This window comes from Sycon ciliatum, chromosome 13, assembly GCF_964019385.1.
Source record: "Sycon ciliatum chromosome 13, ocSycCili1.1, whole genome shotgun sequence".
Taxonomy (NCBI): Eukaryota; Metazoa; Porifera; class Calcarea; order Leucosolenida; family Sycettidae; genus Sycon; species Sycon ciliatum.
The window spans coordinates 21,814,189-21,835,923 of NC_088655.1; the positions used below are offsets into that span (position 1 = coordinate 21,814,189).

Sequence of the window (21,735 nt, forward strand, 5' to 3'; positions counted from 1 at the left end):
CATATTGCCAGGTGCGTGTTTACCACCATAATTATGAATAAAATACTCAGTTGTTACTGCTGCGACATTTCATCTGTCATCTACACTCCGTGTATTCGGTTTTTCAAGAGGTTTTTTTTCCGCCACTCCATATTTAACATATCCAGTTACTTTCGGTGATTCCTTTCGCTTTAATGCGGTCAAAGCGAAAGAAATCATCAATTTAATAGATTATGTCGCTCACATTAAGAGTACTCTTGCCCACATGTATAGAACGAGGCGCCGTCACCTGGTTGTGTTACACCAAACAACCGACTATCCGGATGCCCTCGACAGTCTGTGCACTGCAAGCCGGCACTAGCGAACCAGACGCTGAAAACATGTGCCAAGGATGACAAGTCATAAGAGCCAAGATGCCTGCGATCTCGTGCACACAGTTCAATTTGCAAAGGGGGAATGTTCTTTGACGCACAGAGGGCCCAGGGGAGTACGGAACCTTTTTTTTAGCATCACGGGACTCGCAAACTCGCGCACGTTGGCATTTTTCGCGAGGTCATGGTCCGGCCGTTCCACATTGCGAACTTTGTGCGAATCTAAGCTCATTTACAATGCTAAAATTCTGGAACTAAACCTGGGCCCTGGGGCCTGGGGCCTGAGTAACCACATACACTGTACATGCACATGATAATTATACAATGACTTATGTACAGTAGGTATCATTGCTATACATGTACGTAGACTTAGTGACGGCACTCCGTAGGTCGTTGCTGGCTGTGTATCATCACAACTTGACACAAGCCACCCTAGCCCTAAGCCTATTTCAATCACATCCGATCACAATCCTTTAAAAAATAGTTGGCATTACATCATCACAAGCCCTAATAAGGCACTGGGGCATCGCAGAGCGGCAGCAAGCTATACTATGGAGAGCCAGCACAGCACATTACACAACCATGAGCATTTCCCAACTATCACATGCACAACCGCTGGCAGAAGCGCCGAAACCCCCATTGGCCATCGGCCACCTCCACGTGCTCATTGTGCAACCAAACACTTATATTACGCTAGTTCTTTGCAGGCAAAAAAACCTTTTACAGAAGGAGTGCTGATTTCCCAGTTTCATTTGCCCCCCCCCCCCCCCCACACACACACACAAACACCATGCGAATGTCATTTCTGAGGCCTGTGTATGCCAGAGACCAACTTAGAACAGAGAACACAGCACTTCTTCTGAGTAACAGCGGTGTTCATGTCCCAAGTGGTTGGAGCTACGGTAAGGCCTGGGCATACCAGCATGGTCGTCCAGCAAAGTGACGCTTCAAGCAGGCACTCTGTCTATCAATTGTCACCACGTTTGCATGAAGAACTGTGCCTGCATGCAACATTGGTCCTGCGGCCAGCACCGACAGCGCCTGCATCAAATCTCTGTGCCTGCAGCAAATCTCTGGGGCCTGCATCAAATCTCTGGGGCCTGCATCAAATCTCTGTGCACCCACCATGCCTGCATCAAACAAAGCATGGTACACGTGCAGATATAGGAACACTCACCAGGGTGTCTGCAATGATTAATGTGGGTGCAATCAACACCACACAGAAGCAGAGTAATACTCGAGCAACTGGCACTCTCAGATAAAGAATAAAACTTTGAAGTAGAGGTAATTTGTCGGCTCCGTTTCCGAGGGAACCCAGAATGGCCGCTACCACACGGTAAATCCACACTCCGCACTCTCAGACACTAGTGGCGAAAATGAGCAAAAGGCAAGCAGACACAAAATACAAGCATGCCGGGGATGCGAGCAGGCTCGTGACAGACAACAAACGTGCACAAAGAAATGGTTTGTGCGAAGACACATGCAGAATAGTCAGCATGTGCATATACACACGGTGACACATGCTGTTGTATTCGCAGCCACGACGTGTCTTCCCTTTGTGCGTGAACACACGTAAGTAACGACAGTCAGTGTGCTCATGCAGATACACACACACACACACACACACGCACGCGCGCGCGCGCGAGTACACGCGTGCACACACACGCACCACGCACGCACATACGCACGCACGCACACACACACACACACACACACACACACACACACACACACACACACACACACCTGGAGAGCAGCTAGCTCACTCTATAGCGTGATGTAGGCAATGCCTGGCGCATGGATGTAGTTATCCATGGTGTAGTTGACCACCGCCATGATCATACTACTCGACGTGCCAAAGTAGACCTGTGAACCAACGCCATAGGTGTTGACCTGCAGACACAGAAAGGCGGTAAAGAACAATAGTACAGTCACCCTCATGAATAGCAACCCCGGGTATACAGGTCGTCCCCCGTTGATACGGGTCAACCCCGGGTATACAGGTCGTCCCCCGTTGATACGGGTCCGGTCTGTACATAAACCCCGCCAGTATAAAAGAAATCAAAAAGTCCCGAACGAAACGTGTCACTTCCATACTCATTGCGCCGGCTAGTACATAAACCCCGTTAGTACATACTTCGTTAGTACATAAACCCTGTTAATACAATCATAACATTTCTCCAAGTCCCAGAGATTATGTATTAGCTAGGCACGACCTGTAACAACAACAACGCATGAACAACCACCCTGTGTTTGATTTTAGGGTATCCTTCCCCTTCAAATTTCAGGATCCGTAGAGTTTGGGGTGCTGAGTCGAATGGTCTTTGTCCGAGGAGGCTGCTGCCCATGGTTCGTCAGATATGCCCAATCGAACATGTGCGAATCCGAGTGAACATATTAATTAAAGGGGAAGTATACCCTAAAATCAAATTTTCACCAGTTGTAGTCTTCGGGGTGCTGAGTCGAATGGCCTTGGTCCGAGGAAGCTGAGACGCTCCCTTCCTCCTTTATTCCCAATTCAACTCGCGCACTTCCACCGAAACTGGGTGACTGCGCCCTAGTAGATAGGGATTTGTATGGAAAAGTCACTTAAAACGCCCTTTCGTTCTTATAAAAGCACGGATGATCGCGATAGGTCCATATGTTGTAGTCGTTTGGCCACTGAGTCGACTGCCTTTGGTCCGAAAAGGCTGCGATGCAGCTTTCGGCCCTTATTCCCAATCGAACACGGTTGAGTAAGCGGTCATGTGCTCATGCGTACAACAGTCGCCTGGTCACCGTCCCTGCAGGGTACAATTTTCACACCAAGGTTCAACTCAAAGGTTCAAAGCAGGGAGTCGTAAGAGGCTTTTGCGACTCCCTGGTTCAAAGGTTCAACTCGAGTGACAGGAACGGGCCCAAATAGGCTGTAAATTGTAGCCTGCAGGCACGATGACCAGGTGACTGGTGTACGCATGAGCACGTGACCGCTTACTCAACCGAACGCCGCATCGTAGCCTTTTCGGACCAAAACCAGTCGACTCAGCGGCCAAAAGACTACAACATATGGACCAATAGCGGTCATCCGTGCTTTTGTAAGAACTAAACGGCGTTTTTAGTGACTTTTGCATACAAATCCCTATCTAGTAGGACGCAGTCACCCAGTTTCGGTGGAAGTGCGCGAGGTCGAGCGTCTCAGCTTCGTCGGACCAAGATCATCCGACTCAGCACCCCGAAGACTACAACTGGTGAACATTTGATTTTAGGGTATCCTTCCCCTTTAACAGGATCCGTAGAGCTTGGGTTGCTGAGTCGAGTGGTCTTTGTCCGAGGAGGCTGCTGCCCATGGTTCGTCAGATATTCCCAATCGAACATGTTCGAATCTGAGTGCGCAGTCATCCGGATCCAGGTGATGACGTCACAGTGTGCAGCCAAATAACCACTCCATCTATTACGCACAAAATGGCCATTGTTCAGAGCGCGTTCGATTTGGGAACCGTTTGTCGCAGCTTCGTCGGACCAAGACCATTCGACTCAGTGTTACAAACACTGCGTACCATGTGATTTTCAGCTCGGCAAACCTTGAGGTTATTCCGTATTTTAGCCGTTTCGGAGTTGGACTTTTTCCGTCCAACACGGAACATGACTACTCCTGCGCTGCCGATCCACAAGACTCGAGACTAGCCAAGACGCGGACTCGTCATGTATATGAACAAGGTTGTATTGCACTAAACACTTATCAGTTGTATGTACACACAGACACTCAGTGGACAGCATTGCTTATTAGTCAAGACACGGATTTGTCATGCACTACACTCGTATCAGTCGCATGTACAGTCATGTAGTCAGGAAACGTGCATTTCTCCTGTCCGCCGGTGGTTGTGCTTTGAGAAAGATTTTTTTAGCTTTCCGCATGGAATATATGCAGTCCAGACTCATGTACGCTACAATGATGAGTCCACAACCGTCACAAGTGACAAAACAACGAACACCTCCCTGACCTAAAACTTCCAGATCCCATAGGAGGGGCTTGGGAACTGGTACGACCAACGGACGGAGCGGGCCGTGAAGGGGGCCGTGGCCTACCCCCGGAACAATTTGTAAAAAAGAAGACACAAAATCCTGTGTTCTGGGTGCTTTTGGCCCCTTTTTTAATAACTTTTAGTCTTAGAATTTTACGGTTCACGTGCGGAAAACTACGTTGCCATGTCGAGTCGAGTATGAGTCAACCTCAAATTAAAATCAAAGATCTCACATTGCCCGATTTTTTTATTACGGTTTTGCACGCTCCAGACGGACCACACTTTTCTAAAACTGGTATGGCCATGGTCGTACCAGTCGTAGCGGGTGCTACGCCCCTTCCTAGTGTTCTGAGCGTTGAATCGAAGAGTCATGTCCGTGGTTCAAAGAGCCTGCACTGTTTTCCAATCGAGCAGCGTCCGAATCATGCCAGGTTCGCACCAAAACAAATCACAGGCCACTCAAGGAACATTCAGTGCACTCGCATCACTCTTCTCCATTTTGGCGACTCTGCTCTCCAGAGATCTGATAAATAAGCAGCCTTGTCTGCACTGTCTGCTGCTTCAGTCGCAAACACGACAGCGCTCACTTTTGACCAGCCCACACGGCCATTTCTTCAGCGGGAATACCGAAGTTCCCAGTGCCAGACCGAACTCATGAATGTCAGCCATGGTTGCATCCTCACTCTCACATGGAGTTACGTCTTCGGGTGTCGCTCGCACCACCTACTATCGGTCGCCAAATCATTTGATATAGCGTTGGCAGTATTGCTTTCACGCACTCCTTTCTGACCCAGCTGTACGTTATGACGTTGCAGAGGGTGTGGCGCGGCCGCATGACGTCATGGCGCAGCCTCAGAAACTCAGTTTTTCAAACGGGAATATATCAAGAACGCTTTGTCGGAGACACGTCACGTGGGACCAATACCATTCGACTCAGCGTCCCAAACTCTGAATTTAAATTTTCACCGGACTCCTTTAAACAACTCGCGAATAACGACCCCGGGTATAACAACAAATCCTGAATATTGTAGGCCTACAAATTTTCGAACCATTCCCATTTCGGCCTTCCAGGGCTAAAGCCCATTTCGGCCGAAGCAAATTTTCAGCCTGTGCTGCTGCCGCCTGTATACACTGTCACACGAAACCGTGCAAAGCAAAATTTCGGCCGCAACAAGTTTTCGGCCACACTTGACCAGGCCTAAAATAGCCGAAAATAGATATGCGCCGAAAATAGATATGCGCCGAAAATAGATATGCACCGAATATGTATTGACTTACAGTAATGATCCCGGGTATAACAACAAATCGCGAACAAATGACACGATCTTCCAACCTACTGAACATATGACGGGATACTTTCAACCTGACAAATACAGTAAAAGCAGAAATTTTCGGTGGTGTAATATTTTCGGTATTCTCCAAAATCGGCCGTTCAGTGGAGGGAAATTTTCGGTAAAACCCGTTTTCCAGGTAAGTATACTAGTACTACATGTACTGTTGTGGACATGGAAATCCGGTCGCACGTCTAGCGGCCCCAGGGCGCTGGCCATGCAGCCGTGGACAAGCTGTACACACAGTGCGCTGGTCGCATCGGATCAGCATGTGCACTGCACGCAGCGTTCTGTACGCGTTGAGGGCGCCGGCCGGGTCGATCGACTGAATTTCCATGTCCCCTACAGTACATGTGTAGTGGTACCGGTGGTACCGAAATTTTCGGTGCGTTTTATTTTCGGTTAAAATTGTCGACACCGAGGTTACAGAAAATAAAACACCAGCGAAAATTTCAGCTTTTACAGTAGCGACTGTTCAAGAAATAACAACAGCAAGGACAACGAAGACAGCGGCAACAACAAGCTGCACCCGAGCCAGCTACGTACTCAATCTCCACAGAATCCATGCACACAGAGCATCTCAACTAACCTTGAGGCCTGCTGGAGATGTGGGCACCGGAATGTCGATGTGTGAGCTCATGGCCTCCAGGAACGGCCACGCGTACTTGAGTACGACAAGCTTGTACATGGATTCCTCATAGTCATAGATACGCTGAAGCGTGACGACCTCGTGTGTTGTCAGCTTGGCGTCCTGGTCGACCCAGTAGATGTTCTGCGATGAGAAGCTGCCGTTGAATGATCCATGCTCCTGTACACATTAGATGTGAACAAACACATATGCACATACACATGCATGCACACACGTACACACACACGCATACACACACACACACACATACACATACACACACAACAAAGTTGAACAAACACACATACACACAAATACATAATTATGAGCAACGCTTCTCTTCTAAGAGACACCTGCATGTCAAGATCAATTTTGAAATACACACATACCTGCAAGTCTTCAGTTTGATCAGAGCTGGCGCTAAGAGTGAGTCCGTTGTTCAGGAAGATGCGGCTGTGATCGTAACTGAACCAGGCAGAGTTTGGCGTGTAGTAATTCCCCCAGTTTGGCTTCACCGCATAGCGATAGTATGGACAGCTGGAGAGAGAGAGAGAGAGAGAGAGAGAGGAACGGACGGACGGACGGACCGACGGATGGACCGACCGACGGACGGACCGACCGACGGGCGGACCGACGGACCGACGGACGGACCGACGGACGGACAGAGACAGACAGAGACAGACAGACAGACAGACACAGAGCACAGTCACAGGACAAATGGCATAACGATGAAATTATATCAAAAAGTATGCTCCCATATGCATTTTTTGTCTTTGCCTGTGAGCTGGGATGATTTTGAATATCATTTTTCCATAAACTGACGAGAGGTCGCCCTTTCGCTGCGCGCACTCCCAGCTGCTGGTCTCCAAGATAGTGCACCTGTAATTTGGTTCTTCCTTTTAAAAGGTACCCTGATAACCCAAGGACTTCCGTTTCTACACATATTGCCCAAAACAATACCAAACAGGTATGTTTAAGTCCGGTGGAGTCATATGATGCCTCCGGTAATTCTAGGGTAGTTGAAAGTTTGGTGGTTCTAGGGTTAAATAAAAAACACCGACTATGCATAGAAAAAGATACACTTCAGAAAGGAGGGTCAACTAGGCAAACTAATTACACAACCAAGAGGATTTGACAAATGCCTTGCCCCCCACCCCCTGACACACACACACACCATCCCCGCCTCTGTAATGAGTGGATTATGCTACAGAAAACCATGGCCTCAGGCTTCTGAACCGTGGCACTAGAGAAGATAAAATGAACGTTATTTCCGAAGTGATGAGCAACTTCACATCAAATTTGCCGTAAAACTCCAAATTTCGATGTGAGCTGCAGGTCACTCACGTTGTTTCGACACGCGAGCCAAGTAACCCAAGCTGAACTTTTACGTCAAATTTGGCGTCAACTCCAAATTTCGACGTCAGCTGCAGGTCACTCGCGTTGTTTTGACGCGCGAGCCAAATAATGCGAGCTGAACTTTCACGTCACGTCAGAAACGAGGGAGCTTGGAAGCTCAGGGCCATACGCTATGCTTTTTTTTTGCTTAGCTCATCGTGCATGTTATTAGAACTGATGGAACATTCTCTTTGGCCCCAACTTCGTTGCGGTCTTATAGTGTTTTTCGTCGACCACGATGGCAACAATGCCCAACCACACCACAACGAACTGATCGTCTTAATCATTGTATTGCAGAAGGTTTCCATCTGTCTGAATAACATGCATGATGAGCTAGGCAAAAAAGCATAGCGTAGGGCCCTGAGCAAAAGAAATTAACTTTCTCTTTGCATTCGAGGGAAATACGAAACCGTCTACAACCTTGATGACCTAGGCAAAAAAAGCATAGGGATGTGACAAATTTTTCACATCTCCTATTTCTTTTTCAAGACATAACCTAGGATTCGAACCCGCACTGTCGCCCTGCATGCATTCCCCCGATACACTTCGCATACATACTCATTCTTCCAAGTTGCGTCACATTATCATCTTGCATTTAGCAGTCCTATTTGAAGATTGTGGCCAGCTATCTTTGATGGTACGGTACGGGGCAGGTACGGGATAGCGCCAGGCATGCCGATGCCACAAACAAACACGGAATTTAAGTTGTGTGGACCCTGGCTAGCGCCAGACGTTAAGCAAGTAACGTCTTCTGCATAGCTACGGGAATAACATGCATCTTGTTAACTTCTCTACTGTCCAGACTATCGATACATGTACTATAAGGCGAGCATGCGTAATCAGAGCTGCCCGGGGAGAGACCGGAACGACAGCACAGGAGTGAAACAAGTCTCGTCGTGTCGCAGTCACCCACGCCATCTCCCTAGATGATATGGCATACTGCTGGATAGGCAAGTTGGACACGCATGCTACTCCATTCCTCAGTCACATACATGTGTACCTGTCGAGTAGACATCCCCCACCCCGCCCCCCCCCCCCTCCCCCCCCCCTTCTCCCACCCTACATGCGTCCCAAACACAAATCCACACCCATACGCACACGCACGCATATACGTGCACAAACATGCGTGCACACACACTCAAACACACACACACACCATTTCACCATTTGATGCCCATCACCGGAGGCGATGATAGCGATGCTACAGCAGAAGCCATAGCAGCTTGTGCTGGGATTGCACCATTCAACAGCTTGCAAGACTGAAGAATTGACCACCACTATTCAGCACACACACACGCACGCACGCACGCACGCACGCACGCACGCACGCACGCACGCACACACACACACACACACACACACACACACACACACACCCGTATACGTACCGAGGTACGACGATAGGAGAAGGTGTAACATCGGGTACGTAATACTTGATAACATAACCGGTGGACGTCAGACCATAGATGTACTTGCCGTCTGGTGATCCCAGTGTTGTGGACGTGTAGCCATAAGAACCACCTATTCACAAACAATCATAAAAATAATAATCTTCACTGGTTTGAGGGAAAGAGACAAACGGGAAAAGTCTGAAGACAAAATTGACTGTCACCACCAGGACTCGAATAATAATAATAATAATAATAATAATAATAATAATAATAATAATAATAATAATAATAATAATAATAATAATAATAATAATAATAATAATAATAATAATAATAATAATAATAATAATAATAATAATAATAATAATAATAATAATAATAATAATAATAATAATAGTGTTGAAACGATCTCACCGGCTACTCGTTAGCTCGCTCGCCAGAAACTCGGCTTGTTTGTGCGGCCAGCTCGTTTGCACTAACGAACACCGTACACCGTACTCCGTACACATGTCGACCAGGGAGTCGTAAAGTATTTTTACGACTCCCTGGTCGATCGAGAGTCCAGTCCCGAGCAAAGTGAAAATCACTCGCAGTCAGAGTGACTGTATGGCTGCACGACACTGAGTTGTTTCAGTTGTCGTTGCAGCTTTGGTGGACTCTATACTGATGTCTTGTTCTGCATCTGCTGACCCGTCGAAGGACATGCTTCGGTCAACTCTCCATTCGAGTGAAAGTTACGCTCAGTCGTTTGGAAGTTTTCTCCCGCGATGCAGCGAAGAACAGGGCTACATGTACTCGCAATCTTTGCAAAACGGTCTATTCTTACAAAGCCTGCTCAACGACGGCACTGAAAAGACATCTCGACACCAAACAGCATCCGAAGTGAAGCAGCAGCAACCCCCAATGCCGGCGGTGATAATTTTAAACAGCTGAAAAAATCGAACTTCAAAAAAAATTATATTCAAAAATCATATTGGATACTTCAATGAAACTCGTTAGCTCGCTCGATAGCTTGCTCGTTAGTGGAACTGATCGCTCGTTTGTTATAGATACGCTCGTTTCAACACTAAATAATAAAAAACACAGCTCGCATCTTCCCTGAACCTGTTAGACAGAAGCAGAGTCGACGCATCTGTCAACAGTGTCTGTCGGATCACTGGACTCGTAATCTCGTGCTGTCCGGGCTGTCACAACCCTCACTAATAAAGTCACTTGACTCTCACAACAGACACGATGGAACAGGACTCAGACAAGGAGAAAGGTATTATTCGGAAGGACTTATTGCAAGAACAAACACATCATTCGAGCAGAGGAAAACAAACTACAACTTGTCTCCACTTGCGAAACAGAAAACTAACAACAGCACTGGCTACACTATCAGTACATGTATGAATAAGGGCAGGTTGCATGCAAATATGGATGAAAGTACTGCTCACGGTTCACATGGTTCAGTTCGCGCGAGCCGCGAGCACGCGCGTGTGCCCGAACCGCGTATGCACAGATGGTGACATGAGACAAGACATAACTCAGTGTCGCGACCTATTAATACATGTAGTAATATTACTAATCGTATGATGGAAGAAGGTGGAGGACCGAACATACCTCCCTCTCGAACGAAAAGAAACTTCTATGAGTGAGAATCTATTACACACACAGATTTATGTGAGAAGATGAAAGCAAAGTATGAGCGGAACACACATTACTGATCACTCGGTGATGTCACCAATGGTCATGCCGGTGTTGACGCTGCGAATGGCGTTTGCGGGTGAAGCGTCGGGTACCTCCAGCGGCACAAGGCGGCCAACTGAACGACGGTAGATCTTGCCGTTGATCTTGATGTCCACGACGCGCACTACACCATCTTCACCGGGGTACGTAGCTTGCACTCTCCCGAGTGGCCAGCGGGCTCGTGGTGTGTGCTCCTCAAGCACAATCATGACATCACCTACTTTGACATTCTGCTCGCCGCGGTGCCATTTGGAGCGCACATTCAGCTTCGGCACAACTTCCTTGAGCCACCTGCTCCACACGTCACGTGTCAGCCGCTGAACATACTTCCAACGGCGATGTGGGTGTACCACTCGTTCTGCATCAGCAACATCTTCCAGGGCAGCAGAGACATCTTGATGGCCAACAAGAAAATGCAGCGGTGTCAGGGGGGCCGGGTCATCAGCATCGCTTGAAACGACAGTCAGCGGACGCGAATTCAGCAACGCTTCGGCTTGAATTAGCGCTGTCTGGAGCTCCTCATCAGTCAAGTCGGCACGGTACAACACGGACTGGAGAGCCTTCTTCATTGCCTTGACCAGGCACTCAAAATAGCCACCAAAATGGGGCGACAACGGTGGGTTGAAACGCCATTTGATGCCTTGTGTAGCGAGTCGCTGGCCTGCTTGCTCACTAGCTTGACTCCAAGCCTCCCTCAGCTCTCGCTCGGCGGCAACAAAGTTTGTTCCGTTGTCCGAAAGAATCTCTGTAGGAGTTCCGCGGCGCTTGCAGAAGCGAGTGAAGCATAGGAGGAAGCCGTCCACATCCAAAGAGTTGACAACTTCCAGATGGCAGGCGCCTGTCTGCAGACATACCGCTTCAGCTGGGTACGACCTCTGCCCTGCCGAGTGTGGAACGGGCCGGCAAAGTCAATACCAACGCGAGAGAAGGTTTGCAGTGGTGGTGCTGTGCGGAAGACAGGAAGCTGGCCCATGACTGGATTGGCTGTCCTAGCCCAGGTTCTGCGACACTTCACGCAAGCATGGCGGTGGGAACGCACAGCCATCTTGCCACGAACAATCCAAAACTTGTCGGCCAGATTGGAGAGGAGGTGGTTGGGCCCGACTGAGTGGCGACAGCGGTCATCCTCGCGTCCAATCACCAGCTGGGTGACGCGGTGCCTTGGGGGCAGGATGGTGGGACTCCTCAGCTCGCCAGGGAGATGGTGGGACGTCTGTAGTCGACCACCGACCCGCATGACTGGGATGCCGTGAGACTGATCCATGGTAGGTCGCAGCTGCACCAACGCATCCGAACCCAGCAGCTCCTTGTTGCCCAGGACACGTTTGAACACTTCTGGATACGCATCTTGCTGAGCCTGACTGATCCAGAGACGCTCCGCTTGTTGCAGCTCCTCTGCCGAGAGTTCGTTGATGACAAGCGTCCCAGTCTTTGTAGCCACAGTGACCTGCTGTTGACTGCTATCCGCTGGCTGTGGTTTACGGCGCGCACGGCGAGCAAACCTACGGCACCAGCCTGTGATGCGAATCAGCTTGTCCAGCGATGAGTACCGGGCTGGACCAAGATCAGTGGGTGCTGCAGCAGTAGAACTTCCGACGAAGCTAGCACACATGGATTTCTTTGTCAGTCCTGGCAGCTCCTGGGGAACGACAATCTGCTTTGCTGGCCATTCAGATTCCGGAGCAGCAAGAAACGCAGGGCCATGCCACCAGACTTCATTGATCGCGAGCTGCGCAGCAGAGAGACCGCGAGTGGCTTGGTCGGCAGGATTCCATTTACCAAGTACGTGCTGCCAGTGCCGGCTACTGGTGGTTTCCTGAATCTCCGAGATCCGGTTCCCAACCTCAACCTTGAACTTGCGGCTTGGAGATCTCACCCAGTAAAGAACATTCATAGAATCCGTCCAGAAGAACCGGCGGGCCGATGGAATGCTTAGAGCAACGCCGACATTGGCACCCAGCCGACCGCCAAGCACAGCGGCTTGAAGCTCTAGCATGGGTATGGACTTGCGACGGACCGGGGAGGGTCGGGCCTTTGCCATGGCGAGTGTCACTCTGTTGGCGCCATCAGTCTGCGGTGATAGCACGTACGTCACAGCGGCATAAGCGGCATCGGATGCATCACAGAACGTGTGCAACTGCAGCTCTCCCCTGCTGTCGGCAGTCTTGAAGCTTCGTTCAATGTTGAGAGAGCTGAGGTCTTCAAACTCGCTGAACCACCGCTTCCACTTCACAGCTTGTTCGTGGCCAAGAGGATCGTCCCACCCCAGCCCGCTGATGCAGCTCTGCTGGAAGTTCACCTTTGCTCGGATCGTAAATGGGCTGAGCTGGCCACGCGGATCAAACAGCTGCGCCATGGAGATGAGCACACCTCGCCGGGTGTACTCTACGTCGACCGGCTCTGGGTAGCGGAACGTGAACTGGTCTTGCGCCGCAACCCATGTGACCCCCAGAGTCTTCGGAGACGCAGGTGGCTGCTCGTGAGAGACAATGTCACGGGTATTTGTCACAGCGCGGTGTTCAACAGGAATGGACTGCAGCACTGCGGGGGAGTTGGTGATCCATTTCCGAATATGGAACCCTCCTCGTGCCAAAGTGTGCTGCAGATCAGCTCGCACAGAGATTGCCAGTTGCTCAGTTGGTTGGGAGTTGAGCAGATCATCAACGTAGAAGCTGTGGTCGATAGCTTCCTTAGCAGCAGGCACCGCCGTCGAACAGCACTCCTCTGCCACTTGTTTGAGCGCCCTGCCAGCCAGGTATGGCGAGGCTTTGATGCCAAATACCAGCCGCAGGAACTCAAAGGTGTCGATGGTGCCCGGTGACGACTGCCACAAGAATCGATGATACTTGCGGTCTTCAGGAGCGAGTTGAACCTGAAGGAACATCTCTGTAATGTCACCGGCGATCGCAATGGGCTCGAGACAGAAGCGCAGCAGGACATGAACAAGGTTGTTCATCAGATTAGGCCCTGCATGCATCAGGTCATTGATCGAATATCCGTTGCACTTGGCAGCTGCATCGAAAACAACTCGAACTTTGGTTGTCGTCCTGTCATCCCGTACCACAGGGAAGTGGGGAAGGTGCCACTGGTCAGGGATGGAGAGATCAGCCGCTTCGGAGACGCGTCGAATGTATCCTTTTTCCAGGTACGCCTGCAGCACTTTCGTATACTGCAGCTTGATTGACGGCCAATTGTCAAGTGCCCTTTGCAGAGACTCCAGGCGGTGCAAAGCGAGATGTTTGTTGGACTGGACACTCGGCTTGGTGCCACCCTTCCACGGAATGGCAGCCTGGAATCGGCAGTCGCTGTAACTCAAGCTGCGGGATGTGACGGCCTCGGCTTGCTTCTCCGCAGGGCTCAGGTACTCCGTGGTTGTAGGCTGCATACCAACAGCCTCTAGGCTCCAGAACTTCTCCACCATTTGGTCGAGTTGAGCTGTGCTGGATACGGAGGCGCCATGCAGTGTGAATGCCTGCGGTGCAGTAGCGTCGATTGGCGTCGGGCCAAAGCAGATCCACCCCAGCGGTGTAAGCCGAGCAATCGGACCTCCCTCACTGCCACTCCGCTCCTCATACGCAGTGTGAAGGCTGGCAGCGTTCAATCCGATCAGTAGGTCGATGCTCTGACCAGCTGAGTCGGGGAACTGTATGTCCTGGAGGTGGGACCAGTGCTTCTTCTCTGCATTCCAGGCGACTGGTGGCAGGTTGACCGTGACTGCTGGCAGTACCCAGGCATCAAGCACAGTGACGCTCGGAGTGTCACCATCAGTGCGGCACACGCTGACGCTGACCTGTTGTCTCAGCCCAGTCACCTTGCCGCCGCCGATGACTGCCGTTTCCACTTGTGACTTCGGGCCTTCAAGTTCCAGCTTGTGAGCTGCATCCTCTGTTATGTAGCTGCAAGACGATCCGGAGTCAAGCAGCACAGTGGCCTTCATCTTCTTGCCATGTTCGCCGATGACGTCGGCCTGCAACACCATGAATGCGGCAGTGGTACCACATCCATGCGTACTGAGGCTGTTCTCGTTCACCGCAGCAGAGTTGCCAATGGAGCCAGCTCCAGTACGGCTGGCTGTGGACGAGGAAGAATGGTTGGTGACAGACCTCTGAGCTGGCGAGGGTCGCCCGCGCCTCGCACCTGTCTGGCCCTTCATCTCAGCATGCAGCAAACCATGATGCCGCTTGTTGCACTTACTGCAGGTGTCTTTGCTGCAGCTAGCGGCCCAGTGCCCAGTTGACAGGCAACACGCACACAGCTCGAGCAACCTCACCAAATCCCAACGCTTGCTAGTTGACAATGCCTTGAAGCTGCTGCATTCGGCTAGGGTGTGCTGCCCACTGCACTTCTTGCAAGATGCCTTGGCACCGCTGCTGACGGCGTCATGAGTCCCAACAAACGTACGGTGTGTGGCCGTGGATCGTTCCCTGGTAGCCTGACTGCTGATGTCTTTGGGGCGTTCAGTGGGAATCCTGTCGGCTGCCCGCTTCAGAGTGCGGACGTGCTCCACCAGCCATGCAGAGAACGTGAAGACGTCATTGACCTGGCCATGCCTCTCGAAATACTTTACCAAGAGACGCTTGGGTACCTTCTCGGACGCCATTATGTACAGCTCTACTCCAGGACTCACACCACTTGCTCGGAGGTTGGCGACAGTGGTACGGAGCTTGATGGCGTACCGTTGCAGCCCACTCAAGTCTGCGTCACTGGTAATACGTGCTTGACTCACTACATCCCGAATCTGGTGCTCTATTAGCCTGTCGCTACCACGGTACCAAGCATCGAGCTCGGTCCATACATGGCTGTAGGCGTCCGGGCCATCCAGAATCCCTCTCACAATCTCCGCAGCACGGCCTCCATCCACTGCCTCACGCAGCCTCGCGAGTTTGTGATCGCTCGTGTACCGGGGATTTTCATGGATGACGCGGATGAACCTTTGGCGCCACGGAATGTAGTCCTGGTCCAGTCCGCTGAACTTAGGCAGTTCCATGGGCTTCACAGTTTGCTCTATTACTACCGGCATGGTGGGCGGCTTGTAGGATGGTGGAAGCTGTGTCGACTGAACAGTTACTGGTGCTGTTACAGGCAGGGTCACTGCTGGCCTACTTATGGGCTTGAACGATGAGGCCGATGGATTGAGCTGTCCAGCTGCTGGATTGAAAATTGGCAGTTTTGAAACAATAGGTGCAACTGTCTGCGGCTGTGGCTGCTGCAGCAGCGCGGGCTGCAGTGGTGGCATCGCCTGGGTGCATGCTTGCTGGCCTGACCAATAACTTGGAAAAGGCACAGTGTTGCTAACTGTGGCTACCGATTGATGCACTGTTGGTAGCTGCATGGTGGCTGTGGGTGCGGACATTAGCACTGGTGGAGCACAGGGAGCTGCCACTGGCACAGGTACTGACGGTACACTGCCACTGTTCACAGCAGAAACTAATACTTGATGCTGTTGAGCAACTTGCACAGCACTCACACTTTGTGTACCCACACCCAGAGCCAGTTGAGGTGCCCTTGACCTGGTGGTCACACTTGCTTGACTTCTACTAGTAGTAGTACCAGCCAACTTACTGGATGCAGTGAGTGTACCCAATACACTACCTGGCCTATTGACTTGTAGAGGTGACAAAGAAGGGGTTGTCCTACCAAGCACAGGCATTGATCTTCTGCCACTCATAATAGCAAGACTAGAACTTACAGTCTGCATGGCTGGGTGCCCAGCACCACTTGATGAATGACCAGCATTGCCAGCAGGCACGCCATCCAGACTGCTTTCATGGACTTCAGCAGCACTTGCAGTGACAGGACTCTTGTTGCTCATCTGCAACGAAGTGTGACCAATGGCACCAGGGATATCAGAATTCGGCGCACGTTCTGCTACCATCAACATTTGTTCCATGGCATCCAAGTCCAGGGTGCCTCTCGAGTTTGACCTGGAACTGCTTCTGCCAACACCAATGGAGGGACTACGTGTTGAAGCCTGCATCCTTTCCTCACGCTCTACGTATGAGCTTACATCGGAGAGGAAGGATCGCTGCGTCCTGTACGCCCTGTCCCAACCATCTAGTTTGAGCAGTTCCCGGTCGTCATCTCTTGACTCCAAGATTTCCCTGTGTCTGGTAACCAGCTCCCGAATCTCTTGATCTAGTTGCTCAGCTTCTTGTAAATCTCTAGCTAGGTACCGCAGACTTGGTGCTCTTTTAGCAAACTCCCGCTGCAACTCGCCAGCCACTCTGGTGAAACTGCTCTTCAATTTGCTTCGATCTCTCACGAGCTTCTCGAGAACCGAAACATCACTCGAATGTCTTGACTCTCCGAGCGTGTCCTCAGCGGCGGCGGCAGCAGCAGCTTCCTCACGAGGAGAAGCAACGCTCGCTCCGTCGTCCACTTCTGATGTCTGATGTTCCGATGTGTCCATACCTGACGAATCGCAACAGGATCCGGCTCGAAGGACCAGAATGTCGGATCACTGGACTCGTAATCTCGTGCTGTCCGGGCTGTCACAACCCTCACTAATAAAGTCACTTGACTCTCACAACAGACACGATGGAACAGGACTCAGACAAGGAGAAAGGTATTATTCGGAAGGACTTATTGCAAGAACAAACACATCATTCGAGCAGAGGAAAACAAACTACAACTTGTCTCCACTTGCGAAACAGAAAACTAACAACAGCACTGGCTACACTATCAGTACATGTATGAATAAGGGCAGGTTGCATGCAAATATGGATGAAAGTACTGCTCACGGTTCACATGGTTCAGTTCGCGCGAGCCGCGAGCACGCGCGTGTGCCCGAACCGCGTATGCACAGATGGTGACATGAGACAAGACATAACTCAGTGTCGCGACCTATTAATACATGTAGTAATATTACTAATCGTATGATGGAAGAAGGTGGAGGACCGAACAGTGTCAAACAATCATAATGGAGGATTTATTTGGAACTCGGATACTGAGCCCATATTGAATACAGTAAAATCTGGTTTAACTCTTTGATCCCGAACCACGAGTTAACTCGTGTTCAAAAACGACCTATAATCCAAAGCACGAGTTCACTCGTGTGCGACTGTGCCAGTTTGTGCAATGCATACACATCACTGTTCAATTTGTCATAACTCCATTGCCCTTTCTCCGATCGCCAAGAATGAGGGCTCATTGGAAAGCTGACAGAATAAGCTTTCCAACGATGTGTCATTTGGTATAGAGCGATGAAGAAGCACTGAGCGCCGAAGAGCGAAACACGGATACGCTTGAATTTGTTTCAAATTGCGTGCGTGGCGAGCACGGCAGTGCTCAAACGGGACTTCTCCCGTGACTCATGGTTGCATAGCGCATGCATACTGGAGACCAAATGAATTGCTTGAACTTCAGGAATCTGCAGAAATCTGTATCAACGTTCTACGTCGAGTAAAACTTCAGAACCGATGAAATTTGTGGATGTGCGTACAGTATCTCGCTCAGGAGCAATAGGGCAGCGCTCAAAAGACATGAAGGAAATTCTGTTGCTCCTGTTGAGTATTATTTTAGTGGCGATATAAGGAGAGAGGAGATCTGTAGCTTTCCAAAGAGACCAAATCTGGTGAGTGAAATTAGAAAATGTGAATGTGGTCGTCCCTACACAGTTTCTCGCTAGTCGTCAAAAGAGAGCAAATTGGAGTGCAGGTTTCTCTCTGCGCCCCCCCCCCCCCCCCCCGAATGCTCTGCTGATCTACACGTCAAAACCAAACCATAATCGATTTTTGGTCTTCTGTGTAGTTAGATCACAATTAACATGTAGGCCTCAATTTGATCCAGTAGGCCAGACTGTGGTTCAAAGCAATAGGCCCAAAAGGTAAATCTTACTAGTTATTTCAAGTACTATCAGGGCCGCCGGAACCGGTCTGGCTGGTCACCGGACCAACGCTGGCTCGCGTCACATCCTGGGATTTGTCTAAAAACCGGCGGAAAAAAAATTCTGGGTACATGTACATGCACAGTGCTTGCAGCTGAAATCCGACCCCCCCGACCCCCCCCCCCCCCCCCCCCCCCCCCCCGAGCGGCACATCGCAAACACCCAACACGGGATGGTAAAACTACGAAACAGAGACCGCTAGAAAGCCAACCCAGCGCTCGGGGGGGGGGGGGGGGGGGGTTGGATTTCAGTTGCCATCACTGTATTATTAGTCTTGCATGCATAGTGTTATTACATACAGTGCTGTACATGCATAGTGTTATTACATACAATACATGTACATGTAGCCATACTCCCATAGTGGGCCATACATTGTACATTGATATCCATGCAAAATTATTCCCTGTAGTGGGCTCTCAAAACTCGTGAAAGGGCCAAATTCTGCTATTTCCGACCGGAATTTTCCAAAATGCCCGGGGGAGATCATCCGGACCCCCTCAAATCGGACCAACTTTGCCTGCCTTCCGGCGGGCCTGACTATTTATGTTACTGCAATCGCTGTGTCTTCGATGGGTCTCGTCACGTTTCCTCCTCTAGGACCAGCAACTAAGTGACTGCACCCATCTGAAGCCAATCTGTGTTCTATTGCACAAGACGGTTTCAAATGGCTGCGTGTTTGCTAAGCCAGTGCCCGCTTCAAATCATCGCCATCTCGCACCGTACAAAAAGAGTTCGTTATGAACCCCACCATTTCCAGTGTGGTTGATGAAGAAGTAATTCTAAGCACACATCTACCCTGCTGTTCGCACATACATGCACGCAAACACACACGAACACACACACAAACGTGCGTGCCCCCCAACACACACACGCACACACACACCTTTTGACCTTTGACGCCCATCGCCGGAGGCGATGATAGCAATGCTACGGCAGAAGCCATAGCAACTTGTGCTGGGATTACACCATTCAACAGCTTGCAAGGCTGAAGAATTGACCGTCACTATTCAGCCTGGTCTACACCATACAGCTATTTGGAGTGACATTTTCTGGCCAGTGAATCCCTATTTTTGGTCTTTTCCTTTTTTTTTTTTTTTTTTTCCCGCACACACATCACACCACATACTCCGGCATGCACTGGCTGTTGGTAACCACCCTGGAGAATGAAAGAAAAGTCAGGAAGAGTCTGAGAAAGAGAAGAAAGACGTGTGTGACCATAATCGTCGGGAATCGAACCCGCAATCTATCGATTGGAAATCGCTGCACATACCACTGCACCATATGGGACACACACATACACACACACACACACACACACACACACACACACACACACACACACACACACACACAGTCAGCACTGCCCAACTCTCACCTTGATCATAACACTTGGTGGCGTTCCCGTTAACCGGGTTCACACAGATGATCTCGCTTATGTACTGGCCACTCTGGTAGAGATGGATCCAACCGCACGTCTCGTGTTCCTCCGACAAATCCACCACCAGTCCGTTGACCGGCACATCAGCATAGGGGAAGTTCTCCGTCTGGAATGTTTCCGTGACGAAGAATTGACCGTCACTATTCAGCCTGGTCTACACCATACAGCTATTTGGAGTGACATTTTCTGGCCAGTGAATCCCTATTTTTGGTCTTTTCCTTCTTCTTTTTTTTCTTTTTTTTTTTTTTCCCGCACACACATCACACCACATACTCCGGCATGCACTGGCTGTTGGTAACCACCCAGGAGAATGAAAGAAAAGTCAGGAAGAGTCTGAGAAAGAGAAGAAAGACGTGTGTGACCATAATCGTCGGGAATCGAACCCGCAATCTATCGATTGGAAATCGCTGCACATACCACTGCACCATATGGGACACACACACACACCACACACACACACACACACACACACAAACACACAGTCAGCACTGCCCAACTCTCACCTTGATCATAACACTTGGTGGCGTTCCCGTTAACCGGGTTCACACAGATGATCTCGCTTATGTACTGGCCACTCTGGTAGAGATGGATCCAACCGCACGTCTCGTGTTCCTCCGACAAATCCACCACTAGTCCGTTGACCGGCACATCAGCATAGGGGAAGTTCTCCGTCTGGAATGTTTCCGTGACAACATCAATAAACGTGATGTACGAGTTGTGAACCTATAGAGGAAACAGAAACAAAACATTTGAAAACGACTTCTAATATCCCGGCTCAACTTAGATAGTCCACTTTACACAGAAAACAAGTGCAAGCTGAAATTATCATTCCAAAAAAAATACAATAATGTGCAATAGAACTCGGATACGGGGCACATACCCCAGGCAGAACAGCAAATTGTACTTTAAAACAACCAAAGTACAATACTGGCCCAGAGAAATCCAACCTCATGAATAAAATAGCACCGGGCGCTACGCAGCCCTAGCACTACACATACCGGCCTGTTTACTCGAACACGGCGCTACTTTATTCCTGAGGTTGGATTTCTCCGGCCAGCCAGCGCTGTACTTCTCATCCAAACAGGGTACAAGAGTCACGTATACCAGAGCGACTGTGAATGTATTCATATGCAGCACTGGTTAATAAAATCCGATCAAACGAGTCACCACCACATCGGTTGCTGTGCAGCCCCTAGACCTGAAAACACTGGGATGTGAACTGGTGCAGCGCGCAGACGTGCGCCTCCTCAAACTTGAGGGATGGATGGATGGATGGATGAATGGATGGACGGGTGGATGGGTGGATGGATGGATGGATGGATGGATGGATGGATGGGTGGATGGATGGATGGGTGGATGGGTGAGTGGGTGGGTGGGTGGATGGATGGATGGGTGGGTGGACGGATGGGTGGATGGATGGATGGGTGGATGGATGGATGGAGAGATGGAGGGATGGACTGATGAATTGATGGATGGGTTGATGGATGGATGCATGGATGGATGGAAGGATAGAAGGATGGAAGGATGGAAGGATGGAAGGATGGATGGATGGATGGATGGATGGATGGATGGATGGACCACTGGATAG

At 50.2% G+C, this 21,735-nt stretch overlaps 2 protein-coding genes and 1 long non-coding RNA gene across 3 annotated transcripts in view; all 3 read right to left on the reverse strand.

The window, feature by feature from the left end:
- Window positions 1-1,149: 1,149 nt before the first annotated feature.
- On the reverse strand, window positions 1,150-20,575 carry LOC135829279 (uncharacterized). The gene is made up of 7 exons (XM_065341682.1): window positions 20,565-20,575; window positions 20,085-20,296; window positions 9,094-9,226; window positions 6,700-6,847; window positions 6,272-6,490; window positions 2,117-2,243; window positions 1,150-1,480 (listed from the first exon to the last, which is right to left on the reverse strand). The coding sequence occupies exons 1-6, from the start codon at window positions 20,573-20,575 to the stop codon at window positions 2,118-2,120; spliced, it is 849 nt and encodes a 282-aa protein (XP_065197754.1). The 3' UTR covers window positions 1,150-1,480; window position 2,117.
- A 51-nt stretch (window positions 20,576-20,626) lies between these two features.
- Window positions 20,627-21,735, reverse strand: part of LOC135829016 (uncharacterized) — an 8,274-nt gene continuing 7,165 nt past the window's right edge. Inside the window, exon 3 of the long non-coding RNA XR_010555783.1 lies at window positions 20,627-20,870. This is a non-coding gene — a long non-coding RNA (uncharacterized LOC135829016). The remainder of the gene's footprint in view (window positions 20,871-21,735) is intronic.
- Window positions 21,288-21,735, reverse strand: part of LOC135829861 (splicing factor 3A subunit 2-like) — a gene marked incomplete at its 5' end in the record, with an annotated part of 753 nt that continues 305 nt past the window's right edge. Inside the window, one exon of the mRNA XM_065342245.1 lies at window positions 21,288-21,735. This exon is cut by the window's right edge and continues 305 nt beyond it. Coding sequence (XP_065198317.1) covers window positions 21,288-21,735 — 448 coding nt within the window.